General features: G+C 44.4%; 3 protein-coding genes and 1 long non-coding RNA gene across 5 annotated transcripts; 1 reads left to right on the plus strand and 3 right to left on the minus strand.

The window, feature by feature from the left end:
* Positions 1-2,454: 2,454 nt before the first annotated feature.
* Positions 2,455-3,166, minus strand: LOC119402967 (uncharacterized). Its single transcript, XR_007417224.1, has 2 exons — positions 2,701-3,166; positions 2,455-2,624 (listed from the first exon to the last, which is right to left on the minus strand). It is a non-coding gene; the product is annotated as an uncharacterized LOC119402967 (long non-coding RNA).
* A 285-nt stretch (positions 3,167-3,451) lies between these two features.
* Positions 3,452-5,058, minus strand: LOC125759493 (uncharacterized). Its single transcript, XM_049418344.1, has 2 exons — positions 4,760-5,058; positions 3,452-3,983 (listed from the first exon to the last, which is right to left on the minus strand). Exons 1-2 carry the CDS (start codon positions 4,774-4,776, stop codon positions 3,452-3,454), a joined length of 549 nt encoding a protein of 182 aa, XP_049274301.1. The 5' UTR covers positions 4,777-5,058.
* Positions 5,059-6,990: 1,932 nt separating this feature from the next.
* LOC119402345 (uncharacterized) lies at positions 6,991-9,313 on the minus strand. 2 transcript variants are annotated; one of them, XM_049418612.1, is made up of 3 exons: positions 9,081-9,313; positions 8,153-8,298; positions 6,991-8,076 (listed from the first exon to the last, which is right to left on the minus strand). In XM_049418612.1, exons 1-3 carry the CDS (start codon positions 9,268-9,270, stop codon positions 7,807-7,809), a joined length of 606 nt encoding a protein of 201 aa, XP_049274569.1. In that variant the 5' UTR covers positions 9,271-9,313; the 3' UTR covers positions 6,991-7,806. The 2 variants fall into 2 exon arrangements, with proteins under 2 accessions (XP_049274569.1, XP_049274570.1); XM_049418613.1 differs by lacking the exon at positions 6,991-8,076 and having other exon boundaries at positions 8,086-8,298.
* A 1,972-nt stretch (positions 9,314-11,285) lies between these two features.
* On the plus strand, positions 11,286-12,433 carry LOC119402346 (uncharacterized). The gene has a single exon (XM_037669490.2). It carries the CDS (start codon positions 11,344-11,346, stop codon positions 12,265-12,267), a length of 924 nt encoding a protein of 307 aa, XP_037525418.2. The 5' UTR covers positions 11,286-11,343; the 3' UTR covers positions 12,268-12,433.
* Positions 12,434-21,323: the final 8,890 nt, after the last annotated feature.

A 21,323-nucleotide genomic window follows, 5' to 3' on the forward strand; every position in this document is an offset into this window, starting at 1 on the left:
GCGCTGGGGCCGCCTGATAGCGCCTCTGACTGGCGTTTGCAGGTGGGTAACGCCATGGTGAAGGAGCGCGCGAATGCTGCTCGACGGCGCAGAAGAGCCGAGAAGCTTATCTCATCGGATCCCGAAGTAGTTGCCTGGCAATTAGCGGTTCAGCGTACTAAGAATGAACAGAAGAAGGCTAATAATCCTAGACAATCTTTGAAGCTAAGAATAATCAGCTGAACCTTTGCTAACGCTACCTATATCCTGGCATAGCCGAGCTAAGCCACTGCAAATTTTTTTCCCTCTCCGCTAGTGTACTCTGACCTCAGAGGGCGCGTCAGTTTTGTGCCCGACTCCGTGACTTTATTAGGACGCCCGAGAGAGCGCACTTTTGCCTCCTCAAGAATTCTTGCTCCGTGGCTAAGGCAAGAAGTACTTGAGATACGGTTACAAGATACTAGCGCAATTACAGTGTCCCATACGATACTTTCAAGTTGTATCTTAAGATATTACAAAACATTCGCAAATTTGTTATTATATATCTATACCGGGTGATCAAAATAATCTCTATTTTTCTTATTACATTAGGCACTGGGGTGTACGAGGGCGATGGAAAGAAACGCGCACAGCACTGTTCGGATTCGTTTTGACCGCGCTCTTAGCTTGGTGGTAATACGAGGACGCTAGTCTCGTCCACGAATGCATCATAGACGACCCGATTCTATTCTTTTTACCAGCCAGGCTACAACCAGTTCAAAACAGAACAGCGCAGCGGCTATCGATTCCGCACTGTTCCCGTTTCTTTCCATCGAGATAGTGAAGGCAACCTGTGCAAATAAGTTCTGTGGTCAGGCGGACAAAAAGTGAGATGTCAATTATCGCTGTAAGCTTCCCAGTTAAGTAAGATACAATAATAAGCTTTTTATTGATTGCACTAAGCGGGCCTCTTTGTATAGAAAAGTTAGGAGGAGTCGCTCTTCTACTCAGTTCAACTAAAAAATTCTTGTAGCATGTCGCGCACAGAGCTCCAAAGTTTACTTGCGGTTCGAATGATTACGCATTCAAGCCAGTGAGCGTCGGCGCAAAGTTTCTGCCTGGTGTGACGCGCAGTCATTCCTTGATATCGCCAGCCAGTAGTAAAAGCAGTGAAAGGGTAACCATTATCATATTTGCCTAAACACTGCACGCAACTGCTGCGGCACATCAAGGTGGCGGCATGAGCCAGTCTTCACTGTGTTGACCGTGTAATCATGCAAATGGCAATTAAAATTTGCAGCCGCATATCTAGGAGCAAGGACACGCTAGAAAAAAAATACGGCAGATCCCACGTACTGTGGGAATCGATGTAATGAGAAGCACGCGGCAAAGAGCTGCTACATCACTGTTTGTCTTTGAGGAAAGTGAACTCATTAATGCCATGCCACCTAGTTCAATATATATCGCATATTTTCCATACATGCATGCATGTACAAGCCGGTATATACCATGCTAATGGGAGGTGCATTCTGGAATATACAATGCATTACCAGTACTTTACGGTCCTCACGCACTAGTGTCATTGCATACCAATTTTGGTATATATCCAGTTAGCAAAACGGCTGGAAGCGTGCCATAACAATGTCATTCAAATCATATCATACATGACATGCATGTCATGATTCGCATGTTAAGACCTGTCATTTATGTTCATCATGCAGTCCCGTCGAGGAATACGAATCTTGGTGTATATCGAGCTAGCCAAACGACCACTTCTGCACCATTAGCGTGGAATGGAAATCATGTATGCACATGACATGCGTGTCATGGTTTTCATGTTACCACCTGTCATTTATGTTCAATACCAATTTCGGTATACATCAAGCAGGCGAAATGCCACGAGTGCACTATGAGCGTGGCATGTAAATCATGCCATACAAGACATGCAACTCATGGTTTTCATGTTGCCACCTCTCGTTTACGTTCGTCATAAAGTCGCGTTGCGCAAGACCAATTTTGTTCTATATCGAGTAAGCGACACGGCAGTGATCGGACAATGAGCGTGGCATGTAAATAATAGGCACTTTTAGCTTGTAACGTATACTTCTTTACGTTACCGTTACCGGATTACGTTTGCCGTTTTACCGGAACTCGAGTTTTAGTAAAGTTTTTTAGCTGCCCAAACGTAAACTTTTACGTACGTACGTAAACCTTTACGTTTGCGCAAAGCACTAAATGATGATGATAACAGCATTTAAACTACACATAATATTGATACCCACGCAAAAATTTTCTCCATGTGGAACCACTTGAAGTGGATTATTGAACCTGGATTTGAAGTGGTTCCACTTCAAATCCAGGTTCAATAATCCACTTCAAGTGGTTCCACTTGGCAAATGGTTCCACTTCAGAAGTAGGACCACCTGTCTAACATATCCACTTGCCAAGTGGTCACAGGAACCACTTGAGCACTTCAGTGAAAACTGGAAACAGGAATTTGTTTTAATAATTTATTAATTTACAAGAGGGGTATTTTTCAAGCATATAGTTTTCTTTCTTCTTGTTCCGCCTGATGTCCTGTATTTTCTGTGACAGAATTGTGGACAAATTGTCCACTGTTTGTTTCACAGGAACACCCTTGCATGAGCCCCAATGTGTCACAGTGTCTGCAAAGAAGACAGAAATTAAAACAGCCATGGCAGACACATAATTATCCACAGCACAAATCTACCACAACCTGACCAATAATCAAAGCAACCTTCCCTGGGCTCAGCTGTTTCCGCACTACAGCAGTGGGATTATTATAATCCTTGGGGGCTAGCTTGCCCCCATAGCTTCGTTCAGCCAATCCTTCACGGCCCCATATGGTCTGGGCCATGTCCTTTACCACAAGGGAAGGTTGTTTGTGGCCCAATATTTTCTCGGCTTGATGGCTCCCGATGATTAGACCATCTTTCACATGATACTGCAAGTCAAAGCAAGCTGATTAGAAAAGAAATGAAGAGAACACAGTGGTTCACTTACCTTGCCATCACCAATCTCCGTGAATAGAACGTGGGTGGCCTTTGAGTCAGCTGCCGATGAGAAATAATAAGTAAAGTTGAGAATTATATCAAAATAATAGCATTGACACAATGACATTCAAAGCATTAGAGCTTCTACCTGTGGGCAGTGGCCCTGTAGAAGGCTTGGATTGGCTGTGCAGGCTTCCCGTTTGTATCGTTGTGTCCAGTAAAACAAACATGCTGCACCGGGCGATGGGGGAAAACCGGGCCGGCTTTATTGCACACCAGTACATATATAGGCTTTAGAAGGGGCGTGTGATTACGCCGTTAACAGATGAGCTCTTCGAGTAGAACGTTCAACAGATACGAAACGCTATCGTGGCACGCGTGTAGCGCTCGGCGCCCGAAATACGATACATCTTCCTCTGTTTGAAAACAAAACAAGGAAAGGGAAAATAACATCAATGAAAGTTGCGAGGCACGCTAGTTCAAGGCACTTGCACGAAGTTCTGGTCGTAGGCCAGACGGTGAGGCTCTCGACGTTGTCTGAGCGACCTTCTTGGGACTTGTGTGGACGAGACACTTGTTGAGGCAATGGGCTGTGCGGGCGTAGACGGAGCTATGCATTCTGCACGTCGATGTGCGAGCGCGTTGCTTTGGCTAGACTTTACCTCGAAGTCGTCGTCGTCGTATTCCTGGTTGTTGTGTCGGAAGGGCTCCCGCGTGAGTAGTAGGTGCTGCCGGTTGCGCCTGAGCACCGTGCCGTTTTCTGTGACGACTGTATACGACCTGGGGTGACCAGCAGACTTGAGCACTTTAGCTTTCGTCGCCCATGTTCCTTTCTTTATCCGGACCGTATCTCCCGGGCTCAGGTGCGCCAATGGTCTCCTAGAGTGGTCTGTCTGAGGACGCCGGAGCACCTCGTGCCTGGTGTTGCCTTGAACGTCAGGAATAGTTGTGCGGAGCCGTCGCCCCATCAGCAGCTCAGCGGGCGATGCGCCGCACTCGAGCGGGGTGGTCCTGAAAGCAAGCAGTCCCAACCAGAAATCTTGTTTCGCTTCACTTGTTTTTTTGAGGATGCGCTTAGCTATCTGAACACCCTTTTCCGCCAACCCATTAGAGCGTGGGTATCCTGGACTAGACGTTACATGCTTGAAATCATACAGTTGCGAGAACAACGCAAAGTCATGACATGAAAATTGAGGGCCATTGTCAGAGCAAACTTCCATCGGAATGCCGTGCCTAGCAAAAATGGCGCTTGTTACGTCAATGATTGTTTTGGCCGTCATATCTTTGAGGAGTTCAACTTCGGGGAAGTTTGTCAGGGCGTCGTAAACGCACAGGTACGACCTCCCGCCGTATTCAAAAATGTCAATGCCGACGCGGTACCACGGTTGGTCCGGCACGGGGCGCATCAGTAAAGGCTCTCGAGGCTGGCTATATGCGTACTTTTTGCAGATAGAACATGTCTGGACGAATGATTCTATGTCAGAGTTCATTCCCGGCCAAAAAACTAGTTGTCTTGCCCTGGCTTTGCTCTTGTTGATTCCCAAGTGCCCTTGGTGAATTCTTTCCAGTGTCTCGCCTTTCATGCTAGCCGGAATAACCACTCTGCAGTCTTTGAGCAGGACCCCTTTCACGTTTGATAACTCTCCCTCGAATCGTTTCCACGGCCCCTCCAAGCACTTTCCAGCTTCTAGGTCCCGCAGCACATTCCTTAGTTGTTCATCTCGCGCCGTTTCCATGGCTAGCCGCCTCCATGTGCCCTCACTAACAAGTGAAGAGACTGTACTCACGGCATGTACTTCAACATCGTTGCTGTCGAGGTCGCAGGCCGTTGTCTTCGTTGTGGCACGTGACAACATGTCAGCCAGGAGGAGCTGCTTACCTGGAACAAATTTCAATTGAACGTCATAACGCAGCAATCTCAAAAAGAATCTTTGCAACCTCGGAGGCATGTCACCAATCGCCTTCTGGGAGATTGCGATCAAAGGGCGGTGGTCTGTTTCAGCAACAAACTGGCGACCGTAGACGAAGTGATTAAACCTTTCACAGCCAAACACCACTGCCATAGCCTCTTTTTCTATTTGAGAATAACGCTGTTGTGTTTCGGTAAGCGCTCGTGACGCGTACGATACGGGCTTCCATGTGTCATTGTGACACTGCAACAAAGCGGCACCGATTCCGTCTCGGGATGCATCACACGACACTTTTGTTGCTTTAGCCGGATCGAATACCGCCAACACGGGCTGTGTGCTAAGGAGCACTTGTACATCTTCACTTGCGCCGTTTTGGGGTTCGGGCCTGCGTTACGAACGGCGTCCACTTGCTTTTGACCTTGTTCCCATGTTTCTTGGCGAAGCGCTGATGTTTCGGCTGCCTTGCAGACGTGCTCAGCCTTCTGCAGTGTCAATTCGCAGTCCCTGAGCAGCTTTTCTCTGACCCTGTCGTCGTTGGTTCCGTACACAATCTGGTCTCGGACCATAGAATCTAGAAGCGTGCTGAAATTGCATGCTCGTGCCTGCTTCTTCAGATCCCGCAAAAAGTGTTCGAATGGCTCACCTTGGCTTTGCACTCTCTTCCGAAATACGTAGCGTTGATGTACTTCGTTGGTCTGCAACGTGAAATATTCGTCGAATTTCTTGATGACCGTCGCGTAGTCGGCCTTGTCTTCGCCTTCCGTGAAGTTCAGTGTGTTGAATATCTCGATGGCGTCTTCCCCTGCGACACTGAGAAGGAGCGCTGTCTTCGACGACACTGATCGCTGCTTGTCAGTTGGTTCCGATGCCGCCAGGAAAAGCTCGAATCTCTGCTTAAATGTCTGCCAATTCTTGCTTGCTTCTCCCGTCGTGTTTAACGGACCAGGTAGCCTCAACGAATCCATTGCGTATTCCTCGCAGCGCTGGCCGTCGAAGATCAACCACTTCTGACACCATGTATCGTTGCGTCCAGTAAAACAAACATGCTGCACCGGGCGATGGGGGAAAACCGGGCCGGCTTTATTGCACACCAGTACACGTATAGGCTTTAGAAGGGGCGTGTGATTACGCCGTTAACAGATAAGCTCTTCGAGTAGAACGTTCAACAGATACGAAACGCTATCGTGGCACGCGTGTAGCGCTCGGCGCCCGAAATACGATACACCGTTGATGTGTCTACACATGCTGCCAGCGACGTTGCTGTGGGAGCTGGGTGCAATTGCTCAGCTTCAACTTCTCTGCGCTCAGTCTCCCCAAAATCTGTACACACAGTAGAGAAAAAGTACAAGCAAAACAATTTACTGTGGCTGTTATCAAGATGCAACTCTAATTCTTAATATCTAGTCAAAAGGCTGAAGGTTTAGCTTTTTGACCAGCAAGAAAGTTTCGTAACATTAACGTTCATGCAGGTGAGCAGACTTTACCTGCAGGGGACTGCTGTGCTCTCTTGGGAGGCGGGGCACTTTCGCGTGTCAGTCTTCCTTGAAGCTGCGGGGCACTTTCACTATTCCGTGTCCCTTGAGGCTGCCGGACACACGTCTCTTGTAGCATTTCTAGAACTGAAGAGATAGAAAAAAATTGATAAAGATATGCCAGTAATACTATGAATCAATATAAGAGCACATAAAATAAGGTGTTGCACGATCAGCGTCAAATGAAAAGTGAACAGCGGAAAACATTTGAAATGGTATAGTGCACGCCATTCAGTCATCACCGTCGACAGGTGCGCAGTGCTCCCGTTTGGTAGCACTGTGCATCTCCATGGTGATGACAGGGCAGCACGCACTGTACCATTGCTAATGCTTCGCATGGTTCGCATTTCATTGATGCCGATAGTACATGCCACAACAATCTGAGGAAAGCGTGCATGACCCATTTGACGTAATCGTCTTATCAGATGTACACGGTTGGAAGAAAGCCACCACTTGTCTTAGCTTATATGTCTTTATTTTTACGCTGAATTAATTGTTGGAGTTTAACGTCCCAAAACCACCATATGATTATGAGGGACGCCGTAGTGGAGGGCTCGAAAAATTTAGACCACCTGGAGATCTTTAACGTGCACCTAACTAAGCACACAGGCCTCAAGCATTTTCGCCTCCATTGAAAATGCGGCCACCACGGCTGGGATTCGATTCCGCGACCTGCGGGTCAGCAGCTGAGTGCCTTAGCCACTAGACCAAGTTGGCGGGTTGCATTCTACGCCGAACAAAACCATGACAATGCAGTTTGTCGCGAATGATACCTACACTACTTAAATGCACAATTTCAGACGTGCAAAGAAAAGTGGTACCTATCTTTCAAATCATCAATACATCGCTGCACATGGCAGAATGAATATTATATAACTCGGCCCAAGGTTTGCTGTGCAAGCAAGGGCTCAGTTCCATAGCTAAATTTAAATGGCTATACTCAAAGAGAGTTATATCACTCTGTAGCTTTAACTGCAAACCGTAACAGTTTCTGGGTGCACGGTTTGCAAAAAAGAAATTGAAAGGTTATATATATCAAAGTAAACAGAAGCTAAGAAGACACTTATTTGCTTGACACATTATCCAGTTAACATTGAGTTATCTTCCCCTGACATATATTTATACAGAAACACAGATTCACTTGCAGTTTGACACCAGCTAAACCTGTCAGGTAATGGCCTTCGTGACTTCATATTTCACGATACTCTGTGGAAACTCAGGTAACACAAACCATTGAAACGTTTCAGATTCTACCAAAGCCACCTTTGACAACAAATATATAGCAATCTAACAAACGGCAGTACACTTACTCATTGAAAGTTTGCAGTCCACACTGTCCAATCTTTGACTCATGGCAGCAACATTCTGTCTGTCTCAGTTCATTGCGCTCCCTCAGTACTTTTTCGTAAGGCTCCTGCCAAGTATCTTTCTTGGATTTCTTCTGGTCGGTGATCTCCTACCTTTTTGAAGATGACTGTGCACAAAGAATAGTAAGGAGTTGAAAAGGAATGAATAAAATCGAGAAGTGTACATTTTAATGCTTACTTGAGACCCTCGGGCAGCTTTATTTTTTTCCAGCGCACTTGAGGCATGTTGGCTCAGTATGTTGTCATAAGCAGCACTTTTGGATGCTGCCTGACTCTGTTTAAGCTTTTTGTGTGCCTGCAGAAAAAAATTAAAACAAATGAGCAATGTTCGACTGAAACATGGCAAAAGTTTAGAGCATTTAGTGTAGTACCTCTCTTGCAGTCAGCGTGCTGTTTGTTGCTGGCTGCTGCAAGTCGAGGTCGATGAGTTCTTCTTCATGCTCAATGTCTGAAGCATTTATCACAGGGCGCGGAAGACGCTTGTTGCTTCTTTGCTTATGCAACTCTTCTTCCGAGTCTGTTATGCACAAATATAAAGCCAAAATGCGTCAATATTAGTTTGGAAAAGCTGCAGCTGCTGTTCAACATGTGCACACGCACACACACACATACACCCAAAGAAAGATAAGAGTAAAATGGGCGCCTTTGTGTCCCACAACAATAATCGTCATCTTGTGTTATTTTGCTTGCATTATCGCCGCGCGCCCGGTACTCTATGGTCACGAACGACGCGCGTTATCAGCGTGACGTATAGCGTTCTTGATAGGAAAGTGGGCAGCGCCGCGTTTTCAAGAAAAGCAGCTCAAGCAAGCCAGATGACGATTATTGTTGTGGGTTAAAAAAGACACCCTTTTTACTTTTTTAGAGTGTGTGTTTAACAGTTCTGCTCCACTGAAAAAAGCAACTTTGTTCAGCATAGGTATTAAATTTAACATAAGGGCAACAAGCCAGAGTTATAAGTATTGACATTTCTGCATGGTATATTATGGTTAATACCATATGCGGCCGGCAAAAGCTGTTCAGCAAGCAACATAATTTGTTTTAGCTACGATGACTCCAACATTAATCCCACAAGCATACAAGCATAACAATAACGAATAGCGTTATTTGTAGGTCACACGACTATAAGCGCGTGGGAGCATATGCTCCTTGATCGCTCATGCGATATATCGTACGTGTCAGCAATACTGCCGGCGGGCACGGGTTGCGGCCAGAGACCGATGTGATATGTGTGATGCGTTTGGCATGACGCTACTTACGGTGTCAAATCGCAATAAATTGCTAGCTTCATTTACTTACCTGCCAGCAGCAGAATTCGACAGGTGTAGAATCCTGCAATCTCCGGGTCTTCGTCGATCCAGAGTGTCGTATAAACTTTAGTTTTGTTGAAGTCGTCCTTGTTTGCCGGGTGGAAGTCCTTGATGTTGTGAACCGGCACTACGTACTCTTTCTTGTCGAAGCTGTTCAAAAAGCGGACTAATGCGTACATATTGTTCACACCGTGTTATGGCCGTGCACCACGAGAAAAACGTGCCTGACAAACCACAAAAGTCATTAACATGCTTCCGTAGTTCGACAATGGCTTGGCTAGAAATGACGACAATGGCTTGGCCGCTAGAAAACGTATCCTACGTCAAAGTATAAATTGCCATTATTTTACTAAAATAAACAGAACACATAAAACAATTTTTCGCAAGCATCTAATAATAACTAATTTGGTATTGAAAAAGCCAGTCTCTACTGTCTGTACAGTCAAGCCAAGGTCAAGCCGTGCCAAGCCACGCCATGGACCATGTGAATGTCGGACGTCCCATTTTCACACGTGCGTAGACATCGTAAAAAACGTTTGATTGCCGCGTTGACTGTTTTGTCATTTGTTCTTCATTTGGACGTCTTTGGACCGCTGAAGCGTGTTCATCAACAAGAAGAGGCAAGCTGTGACAGGCGTGATGAACACGAGTAAAAAGAACCGCAAGCGATATTTGGAGCCCGAAGCATGGAATGAGCGTTTGCCGAAATCGACGCAATATGAAGTAAGAAAGAATGCTCCCGCGCGTTCAGCACAGCCTGCTACGGACGTCGGTTCAGAACATGTGGTCACAAGGGCTTCTGAATCCTCCGACGACGATGAAGCTTCCGAGTCAGTCGAGGACATTGGACCAGATGACTACATCGTAGGAGATGAGTCGGCTGGCGACTGCGACACCGACGATGAATTATCAGATCAACTCTCGAATGCGACGGAGCCGTCTGATGGTCTCCCAAACTCCAACTTCTTTCGATTGGAGTTTGCGCGCCCGCTTGGCAACGCAAACACCTTGTCTGTTGGAGATGCCCTTGTGCTTGTAATGGACTTCGCCATTAAGCATGGTCTGTCATGGACTGCTATAGAAGACCTGTTAAAATTATGTAATAATATTTTAGGAACGAATGTGCTGCCAGACAGCAAATACCTGTTCAGAAAGTTCACTGCAACCTCACCAGAAGATATGAAGTTCTACTTTTACTGCCCGCTTTGTAATCGGCTGCTGGCCAAGACGGGTGGTAGCTTAAGTGAACGCAACATTGTGTCTGGTATGTGCTGTGGAAAGGGCTAGACCGGCCGGAAGTTGACAGCAGATGGCTCCTTTTTTGTTGGCTTGCCATTAAAAAAGCAAATTGCATCCGTGCTCGCAGATGATAGTTTGAGAGAAGACCTCTACAAATCTTTAAATGAAAGAAAAGACACAGAAAACGCTAGTGTGTCAGATGTGACGGATGGTGCTTTTTACCTGAACCAGCGAAAGAAGCTTGGCTGCAAGAAAGATGACATCACGTTAACTGTCAGTGCAGATAGAAGCCCTGTGTTTAAATCGACTAACTACTCCATTTGGCCTGTACATCTGACTGTGAATGAGCTGCCACCGCACAGACGGTGGAGCAACATCATTTGTGCGCTCTTGTGGTATGGTACCAAACATTCATACATGACATTGGTCCTCGAGGCATTCAGACAACAAATGGAAGAACTCTCTGCTCAAGGAATCTGCTGGAATGTGAATGGTCGACAAGTGCATTCAAAGGTCTGTTGTGTCACCTTAAAGTATTGAAACTATTCAGTCTTGTTTTACTCAGTTACATTGATGTAATGCTAGGAATGCAAATGACAGCCTTCTCGAACTTTCTAAGTGTACTGCATAACTGCTGTTGCTGATGCACCAGCCCGGGCTTCCATGCAGAACGTCCTACAGTTCAATGGCTACTATGGCAGTTCCTGGTGCCTACATCCTGGAGAATTCATTGAAGGTACAATATTATCACACTTCTTTGCAGGTTATGTGGGTTTATGTGTGTCGCCTGTTATTTGTGTTCTGCCAAAGCTATATAAGTCTCGTCTTAACTTGTGCAGGATGTGTGAAGTACCCTGTGGGTTCAACTTTTGAAGACAGGACTGCAGCTAGCATGTTGGCTGACATGCAAATGGCAGCGAAAAATGAAGCGCTCTATCCAAGGGGTGAAGGGGCCGTCACCTCTCCTCAACGTTCCTAGATTTGACATTGTCTGGAGCTTTCGCCCCGATTACATGCATGCTGTGTTGCTTGGAGTTGTACGCCAAGTCACAGAACTGTGGTTTTCAGACACGGGAAGGGCATGCTATATTGGGTCTCTTCGGACATTAATGGAAGCAGATGAGCATCTCCTAAGCCAGAGACCTCCTATGTGCTTTAATAGAACACCGAGATCTCTTAAGCTTCGAAAGTATTGGAAGGCATCTGAGTGGGAGTCTTGGCTCCTCTTCTACAGCCTCCCATGTCTGAAAGGCATCCTGCCAGCTCAGTTTTTGGAGCACTTTGCTCTGCTGGTGTCTTCAGTGTATACCTTGTTAAAGAGTCATGTGACATCACAGGAAATTGATGACTGTGCATTAGAAATAACAAGGTTTGTTGTCATGGCCGAATGTAATTATGGGAAAGCACAGATGACTTCTAATATGCACACACTGCTGCATTTGCCAAAGGGTGTGCTATTGCATGGACCACTTTGGGCTATCTCATGCTTCGAATTCGAAAGCAATATGGGCAACCTAGTGAGACTCGTGTCATCATCAAATGGTATCCCTTTTCATATCTTGTCGCGAATTCTCCTAATGAGCAATTTTAATCAGCTTCTATCTATGGCGTCGGAAGAAGTTAAGGAACTTTGTTTGCACACACGAAAAAAGGAGCACATGGGAGTAAAACTTCTTGGAAGACCCCAAGTGCCTTCACATGACTTAATGGAATTTGTAAACGGCAACATCCCTGGTGTGGAAAGGATTGAAGAGTATAGCCGCGTCTGTGTGAATGGAAGCATCATGCACAGTGAAAACTACAATCCAGGGTTAAGAAAAAGGGACTCAACCGCAGTGAAATTAGGAGATGACTATGTGAAAATAGAGAACATGTCAATGTTTGTAAGGTCAATGGAAGCTCTGACATTTTCATCGTCTCTCACATCTACCAAGTGAAGAGCTTTGAAGGAGTAAGCCACTTAAAGTAGCACATAAATGTAATTCAAAAGCTATTCATCCAGTTTCAAGGAATCTTCGTCCATGCATCTATCTTGATTTGAATGGGACAAAGTTTTTTGCGGAGTTGTGCAACCGCTACGGATCATTTTAGTCAAACAGTCATGATTCTCATCCTATCTTATGTTCACTCCCAATGATCTAAATTTTATCCCTGTTACTTTCGCTGCTTATTCTGTAGAGTCCACATTTTCTCACTGTTCACTGTTAGCTCACTGTTAGTTCGTCTTTCCTAAACGTCTTTTTCAGCTGTTTTGATGCTGTCAATTTGACAGCTGCCTCTACGTCATTCGAGTTGTAGTTCCTTACACCACTCACTGCCTTTTTATCGATCAACCTTGTTAGCTCAGCCAGTGTTCTTTCAGATATTGAGTCGGTCATCGTGACGTGCTTCTCTTTGTTTATTCAGTCATTTTTTCTTGTTTTAAAGCACTGTATTTTTAACTAAGCATTGTATTTTACCTAATCTCTATTTTTACTCTTACTATATTAATGTTGGCCTGTTTTTCTTGTGATTATTTTTTTTATTTTATTTATTTTATTGAGAATATTTATGGCCACTTGCTTACCTTAAAGTGGTATATTTGCTTAATGTGACAGTCTGAATTTCTGAGAAACCTCATTTTGGCAGTTTTGTCAGAATATGTAGCACAATCTCAGAACACATCCTCTGTTAAATCCACTTTTCTTTCTTCACATTTACATTACAATTACTTCTAATAATATCCCCTATACTTTCCTTGGCATGATTGTCTGTTAGATCTCATTAATATTGTTTGTAACAACGAAAACAAGCCCTTAAATGTACACTTATTTCCTCTATTAAAGGTCACTTATGCGTAGACAAAAGTTCAACTGTTTATTATTTTGCTTGGTTGAGTTTATACGAGGCTTAACGCTTCATAAGTACCATTTTCACATATACTTATGCCATTACATGTGTAAATTGTGTATGTATTTATCTATTTGTGTCTGTTCCTTTTGTACCAAATAAATTTTTTTAAGTACAGCAATGTGTAAACAGTTACTGCGAGTGCATGTGGCATATGTTTGATGTAACAGAACTTGAGCATGTTTAACTTGTTCTGTAAAGCTTGATTACAGAAGCATGACTGAACCAAATACTAAACCGCTTGGCAGCAAGTGGAACCTGTTATGGTCCAAGTGGTACCGTCTTAATATCCACTTGAAAACCAGTGAGACATATCACTTAATAGAAGCTGCTTCATAGCAAGTGAAACTTGAATGCATGAGGGACCACTTTAGTATATTTACACTGTAAGTAGCAAGCAAGCAGGACTACTTGTGAGACAACTTTATGGCAAGGGGAACCTGTTGTGTCCCACTTCAAAGCAAGAGGGGACCACTTGGAGACCACTTGGCAGCAAGTGTACCCTGTTAATAGGTTCCACTTGCTCTGAAGTGGCACCACTCGGCAGCAAGTAAGACCACTTGAAAGACCACTTAGCAGCAAGTGGAACCACTTGAGAGACCACTTGGCAGCAAGTGGTACACTTTAGAGACCACTTGACAGCAAGTGGAACCACTTTAAAGACCACTTGTCAGCAAGTGGAACCACTTTGGAGACCACTTGGCAGCAAGTGGAACCACTTGAAATCCCACTTCAAATTTTCACCTGGGTAGATTGATAATATTGAGTTACGCTGCGGCAAAGTCATTAAAGAGGTTTTTAGCGTGTGCAGTATCCCGGTATAAGCGAAGGGGTGTAGCAATACCAGGTTACCAGGAGATGGTGTCGACATCTTGTGACGCTTCTCGCAACCACAGTCATGGACACGTTTGTTTTCGCTTAGTGTTCTTGAGGGAAAAATGATTAAAAAGGCAACTCATTCGTAATAATGCCGCTGCAAGGCATTTACATTGGGAGTAGAATGCCCGATGTTTCTGCAATAACAATTTTGTGCTCGCCTGGTACACCTTGGCCCCGCTAGATGGCGCCACCTATTCAGCCTGTCGAGTCTTTAGGCCTCTCACGTTTGTGGATACGGTATTCTACGTCGCTCTAGCCTCAGTAATCCGGCTGAAATAAGGTGATCGTAAGTGGCGCTCGCACTTCGGATTATTTTTACTCGGCGGCTGGAGTCTCCGCGAAGCGGATATCGCGAGTAGCCACGAACGAAGGTGGATTTGCGAGATAGGGCCGTAAACGTAAAGCCTATCCGGCGAGTAGTTTACGTTCCGTAAAGGTTCGCGCATGCGCAGATTCCATCCGGTATCCGGTAACACGGTAACGTAAAGAAGTATACGTTAGAAGCTAAAACTCCCTAATGTCGTACATTTACGTTCATCATAGTCTCGTCGCGCAATACTAATTTTCGTGTATATAAGCGAGCGAAATGGCCGTGAGGGCACCATGGGCCTGGCATGTAAATCATCTCGTACATGACTTGGATCTCATGATTTTCACGTTACCACCTCTGATTCACGTTCATCGTACAGTCTCGTCGAACAATACCAATTTTGGCGTATATCAAGCGTGCGACATGGCCGCGAGGGCACCATGAGCGTGGCATGTAAATCATGTCGTACATGACTTGCGTGTCATGATTTTCACGTTACCAACTCTGATTTACATTCATCATACAATCTCGTCACGCAATACCAATACTACCATACTTCAGAATCGGCGTCCAGATTTTAGCCATTCGGGGGATCGGTATGGATATGTTGTTGGAATCCTGGCACCAAATGTCTTTCAGAAACGGCCCCTATCTGAGATATGGGAAAGGTTTTCTTTCAAGTGGCAACGTTTCCCGACCATTTGTACAATACCTTCTTCATTGCCTCGCCCTTGCGGTTCTTACACGTGCGAGCGACTCGACAGATTAGGAGAAAGGGGCGGTGGTTTGGCAATATACCTAAAACAGGGCTACAGCTACGACGTCATAGATGATTACACAGTATCAGACACCAATATAGAATGCCTCACGCTTTTACAAAGCAGTTTCAGCTAACTGCTATCTATAGGCGGCCTGCTGGTTTAAAACGTTATTTTTTCAGCTACATGGAAAACCTTTTAAACTTTTTGACGTCTCAAAGCACTCTTTCTTTATTGTAGGTGACATATTCATTAACACAATTAGCAATGAAACATATTCTGTTGATTTCAAGAATCTAATGCATGCTTATGGCTCACAAAACGTCATCAATGTACTAACACGCATAGGAGCAAACAGTGCAAGCGGCACAGACGTTTGCATTACCAATGTGAAAAGAGAGCAACTCAACTCAGGTGTGATTACCTGCGATATAAGCGATCACCTACCGCAGTATTGTATTATGACTAAAACTTCCACTAAGAAAATTAAAATCACTAAGGTTTACAGGAATATTAATAGTAGATCTATTGATGTCCTTCGTGAAATGATTCAGTCCACACAGTGGTCCAGCATATATCTGCAATGCAATCCAAACACAGCATACGAAATGTTTCTTTCTGAATTCAAACGTCGCTATGACAATTCATTTCCTCTAAAACATTCCAAGGCACGAAAAGGAGCGATAAGAAAGCCATGCATTACTCACATTCTGCATCGCAGAATACGAGAAAAAAATAAGATTTATCATGCCTTTGTTAATAGCAGGACCCCTGAACTTTTCGCAGAGTACAAGAAGGTGCGAAACAAACTTAACTCAGATCTCAGAAAAGCAAAGGATAACTACTACCAAACCATATATTCTCGCATAGCCAAACTAACACGAAATAAGTGTGGCAATCTGTCGATGAAATCGCCGGAAGAACTACAGCTCCTACGGTTCTTGAAGAACTAGTGGTTAATAATTGCGTCATAACAGGCGAAGCTTTAGTCGATACAGTAAATGAATATTTCGCCAATGCGGCAAAGCATGATAGCGGAAATGTAGATAGTGAATTGTCAGTGCAGGCCTTTAATCCCCTATCAAATACTATATTTTTTGAGGCAGTCACCACGCAAGAGACGGAGCTGCTGCTTAGTAAACTGTCAAATGACGTTTCGGCAGGATACGATGAAATAAAAGCGGAACCAGTGAAGCATGTCGCCAGCATCATAGCACCGATTCTTACTTACCTAATAAACTTAATGTTTGAAAAAGGCACATTCCCAGATTGCCTAAAGATAGCAAGGGTAACTCCTATCTACAAGGGAGGAAACAAGAATCAACTTGGCAATTATAGACCTATTTCAGTGTTACCACTGTTCTCAAAAATATTTGAATGGGCCATAAAAGAAAGATTGACGAAATTTTTATATAAATACAACATAATATCCAACTCCCAGTATGGTTTTTTAAAACAAAAGTCCACGGAGCAGGCATTGCTCCATGTAAAGGAGAAAGTTATTCAAGGAATTGAGCAAAAGTATTACACGCTAGGTTTATTTTTAGACTTACGAAAAGCATTTGATGCCGTCAGTCATGAAGTGCTGTTGTTGAAGCTTCAACAATATGGCATAAGGGGCATTCCGCTAGAACTCATTACAAATTATTTACGTCATCGGTATCAATTTACAGCAATGAATAACTTTTGCTCTAGCCGATTGAAAGTCACAACCGGAGTACCACAAGCCTCGATACTCGGGCCAACATTATTCCTGTTTTACATCAATGATATAGCGGATATAGGTGTTAAACAAGACATCGTAATGTATGCAGATGACACCAGCGTATTTTTCATGGCAAAATATACAAACTCACTAGAAGCAATGGCAAACACTTATCTAGAAGAATTAACCATATGGCTATATCAGAATAAGTTACAGTTAAATGCCAATAAAACGCAGTACATATTATTCGCACCGCCAAACAAGCCGGACGCAGGTGATCTAGTAATTAATTATCAATGCACACAAATAACACGAACAAAGGAGCCGAAATGTTTAGGAGTATGGTTCCATGAAAACATGATATGGAATACACACATTCTACATCTGACGGCAGACATAGCCAAAACCATAGGTTGCATTCGTAGAATTCATTCGTTAATACCACTGTGGCTAAAAAGAAGGCTTTATTACTCATTAGTGTATTCAAAACTTACATACTGTATTTTAGTCTGGGGAACAACTACGGACTCCAATTACCATAGGTTATTAGTTTTACACGAAAGGGTACTGCGTCTATTTGAAAGTTATGTAGGAGACATACGCGGCTTACGCACACGAGAATTGTTCTATAAACATAGCATATTGAAACCCAATCAGATCCATTTATTTAAGCTATTACAGCATATACACAAAACAAATGCCTTTAAAGAAAACACTCCTACCGAAAGAGACAGATATAAATTCAGGAAAGTTGAACGTCGACTACCTGAAGTCAGGACAAATTACGGAAAACAGACAATACATTATCAAATCGCGCATTTTCTGAATAAATACCAAGGCATAGTCAGCTGGACTGATTCAGCAAACAAAAACACGAAGCATACATTCAGGACACATCTCTTAACTTCTGAAGTCGGCACTTAACGGTCTCTATACTGTCTCCAAGTTATAAATTCGTAGGTATTACTTCTTGTGTTCCATAACACTTTAAACCTATAATTCTTGTTAGCTCAGTATGTTTCATGAAGTGACCATAAAATGGGCCGCTCTAATAACTTATCCTGCAATGTTGAGTACATCTTATATCTCTTTTGCTAATAAATATGAGCAGCGGCGAAGAAATATGAGCAGAACATAGACAATTGTCTTGAAACAACATTTTTCATGTGACAAAATGTCTCTTTTGTGTGTGCGCAAGTGTTTTTTGTTTCTTCATTTTCTTTTGTTTTTTTCCCACTCTTATCACCACTTTGTCATACTGTGATCAACACTTTGCATCATTGTAATTACTACCGGTGTATCATTTCGTTACTATTTCATTTTGTATACAATTATTTTCTAGAAATGTATAGGTTTACTGTTTTGCTATCTGTGCTGCACCTGTTGCGAACCCCGGGGGGCAGAGGCCATCGTCAGGTGACTAAAGCCTTTAGCCTCTGTCTCCTCAGGAAATACCTGAAATAAAGCTGAACTGAATTGAATTGAAATTCCGTGACTGCGGCCCGCTGGCTGAGGTAAGTTTGAGGCCCCTCGATCATAGTCACCTGAATAAAATCGCGTAACTTTGTGTAGGAACTAGTCACGTGACCAAGAATGACGATACAATCAGGCGGTACCGGGGGCTATACTCGCCGACAACTTTTCTTGGCACTGAAGGGAAAGCTACGGGGGCGGAGGGTCTGCACATGTACTGCTACGCGAAGTAGTCCGGTTTGGCGCGCGCCTCGTAACGCCGTGGAGTGTGATGGCTAGCGTTGCACTTCGAGGCAAACGCTGCTTAGCGTCTAAGGTACGGGCACGGTGTTAGAATAGTTTAGGTGGAGCGACGGTGCGTTGGAATGAGTAGAAATCGGGGACCTCTTTCCCTTTCTTGCCGAAAGGAGGCGCGCGCGGGACGGTGGCCGTAGAATTACTGTATATGCTACCTTTAGGTAGCAGAGTTGCGCATCTGTCTTCCAACACCGCTAGCAACCATGCATTGCAGAGAAGCTGCCGCTTGGGTCAATTTTTTTATTTCTCGACGCCGCCGCTGCAGCGAACTGAATTAACACTAGCCATCGACAGCCAATGTTTATCGCCGGTCTTCGACACGCCAGGCAGGCTAACCGGCGACACGGTAGGCATGTCGCCTGCAAAAACGAAGTGCGACTTCACCGCATAGCTGTGGTTGCTAGCCGGACCTATGCGCTACTCTGCTACCTAAAGGTAGCATATACAGTGACTCTAGGTGGCCGCCTGGATATACCCAGCCCAAACCTGACGCTTCTAACATTCGATGTTTTAGCGATATCGCAAAGCCCTGTGAGGATTGTGTGGTATTGTAATGTCGTACACATAAGTTAAATACACAGACTTAGTAGTGTTCTATGCATGACGGCTCGGCATGCGGCGTGAAACTCATAAACACCTTCGGCCTCGGCAACACCGTGGCCAAGGCGATCATGCCCGTGTTTTGTCTACAAAAGTAAATCTGCAGTTTCGCGACGCATGTTGAACTCAGCCTTCATTTTCTCTCGAAATAATAATTGATGTACTTGTGGTCAGCATCATATAAAGAGCAGGTATCATGCGTAAGGTGTATTTCGCATATGAGATCAAGTGACCGTACCGAATCTTTTACTACGAACCGCTGATTTGCAAATTCCGTAAACATTTGCGAGACGACGAATGCTTTAATGTAATGAAATAGAATTACTCTATTTTGGTCTTTCGGGGCGTGGCGCGCCGCTCTCACGTCGGAAAATACAGGATTGAAAGAGAATGCAATAAAGTGGGCGACAGCTTGTGACCGATGGCTACGAAGCCATTCTTTGATATATTCAAAATAAATAGACTGCACGATATATACATTATGGTGCGCCAAACGTTTTATCACAGTACTGGCATGATCTACGAATTTTACATATTTTTGCCTGAAAAAGCTGCTTTAGCTCAAGTATTGTACGGTGCGGCTAAACGATACGAAAAAATCCAGAATGATACGCCAAAGAATTTTTCAAGAACGTCCTGGTTGAATTGAGCTTTTAGCACATATTTAAAGCCACACTGTTCTAAGAAATACTTTGAAAGCTGAATTGTAGAAAGTATTGTTACTCGCATACCTTCAGCAGCTGAGACGGGAAGTTGTGAGGACTTACTTTACCTAGATTGACATCTTTCTCCCAGTTGTTCAGCCATTGCAATGTTGATTCTAGGATGCTGAAATCTTTGATTCCTTCCATCCTTGGGGTGCTTGCGGTTGACGGCATCGAACAGGTTATTCATCCTTACCGTAAAATCAACTGTCCCTTTTACATTGCATAAGCCAAGCGTTCCCTTCTGGGAGTAAAATTCTAAACAGTTTGACACACTGAGGCTGAACAGCTGCGTTGCAAGCTTCACGCGTATTTTTTTTTTTTTTTTGGTGTTGCTTGGGTTTACATGTGAGAAAGAAAGTTTGGGCTGGCGAACGTATCGCCTGGCGTTTCGACTGGCGAATAACGTATGTGCACGAATAGGGCCTCACCTGGTTTGGCGTGTTAGTGTTAATGGGTCAGACAGTGACGTCACGGAATATGGTGTCACTCTCAATTCCTGTCATTCCCGAAAGAAGAAACTGGAAAGCAAATGGTCAGGACACTGAAAAGGAAACGAGCACGACCATTTCACGTTTGTGCACGCAGAGCAGGGCACAATGTTCTACTTCTGCTACTGCAACAAACAGCATTTCTGTGACGAATAACGAGAGGCCCAATCAGAATGGCACATGGTGAGTTATGATGGCTTGATCGTTAAATGGACATTAACCTTCATTACCACGTGCCAGCCAGCATGTGTAAACGTTGCAAAGGCGGCTGCTTGAATCCATCCGATATGGTGCATGCACAACGACAACGCTTGAGAGGAATTTCTAACCTACCATTGTCAAATGTGTTGGTTTCTTCTGACAACCATCATCTAGTGAAACGTCAACGCCCCCCCTTCCCTCGCCTCCACTTTGTTTGCAGGGAATACATTTTCTTTTGACTAACCCAGTTCGGGTCCGCCACGGTGGATGAGTGGCTAAGGTGCTCGGCTGCTGACCCAGTGATTATTACCCCAGTTCGTCAAGGCAGCCTGAACCAGTTTGCCACGGTGGCCTTATTTGTGCACGAGCTAAAATATTTTTGAAATTTGTGTTCACCTGTAAACTCATTATCGCTGTTCGCAGAAGCGCAGAATATATTTCCTACCTGTTTCCATCTGTTGGCCACCGCCATATATATAGGCGTGCGCAGGGTTCCCCATTAGGGGGGGCAAAGGTTCGTCGCAGCGCCCCCCCACCCTACTAAGTCAATGTACGGGGCAGATTTTGCGCCCCCCTCTTAGGTGATTAGGGGGGGCGGCCGCCCCCCCCCCCTGTGCGCACGCCTATGGCCACCACCACTGAATTTTCTTGATGTTGTGCATTTACTTTCAAATCAGAGTGATATG

This window comes from Rhipicephalus sanguineus, chromosome 8 (genome assembly GCF_013339695.2).
Source record: "Rhipicephalus sanguineus isolate Rsan-2018 chromosome 8, BIME_Rsan_1.4, whole genome shotgun sequence".
NCBI classification, from domain to species: Eukaryota; Metazoa; Arthropoda; class Arachnida; order Ixodida; family Ixodidae; genus Rhipicephalus; species Rhipicephalus sanguineus.

Coding starts and splice junctions, on each gene's coding strand:
- LOC119402346 (XM_037669490.2), top strand. CDS start 11,344: ATGCATGCTGTGTTGCTTGGAGTTGTACGCCAAGTCACAGAACTGTGG.
- LOC119402345 (XM_049418612.1), bottom strand. CDS start 9,270: ATGTACGCATTAGTCCGCTTTTTGAACAGCTTCGACAAGAAAGAGTAC. Junction 8,299..9,080: donor TCGAATTCTGCTGCTGGCAG/GTAAGTAAATGA, acceptor TGTGCATAACAG/ACTCGGAAGAAGAGTTGCAT. Junction 8,077..8,152: donor GCACGCTGACTGCAAGAGAG/GTACTACACTAA, acceptor TTTTTTCTGCAG/GCACACAAAAAGCTTAAACA.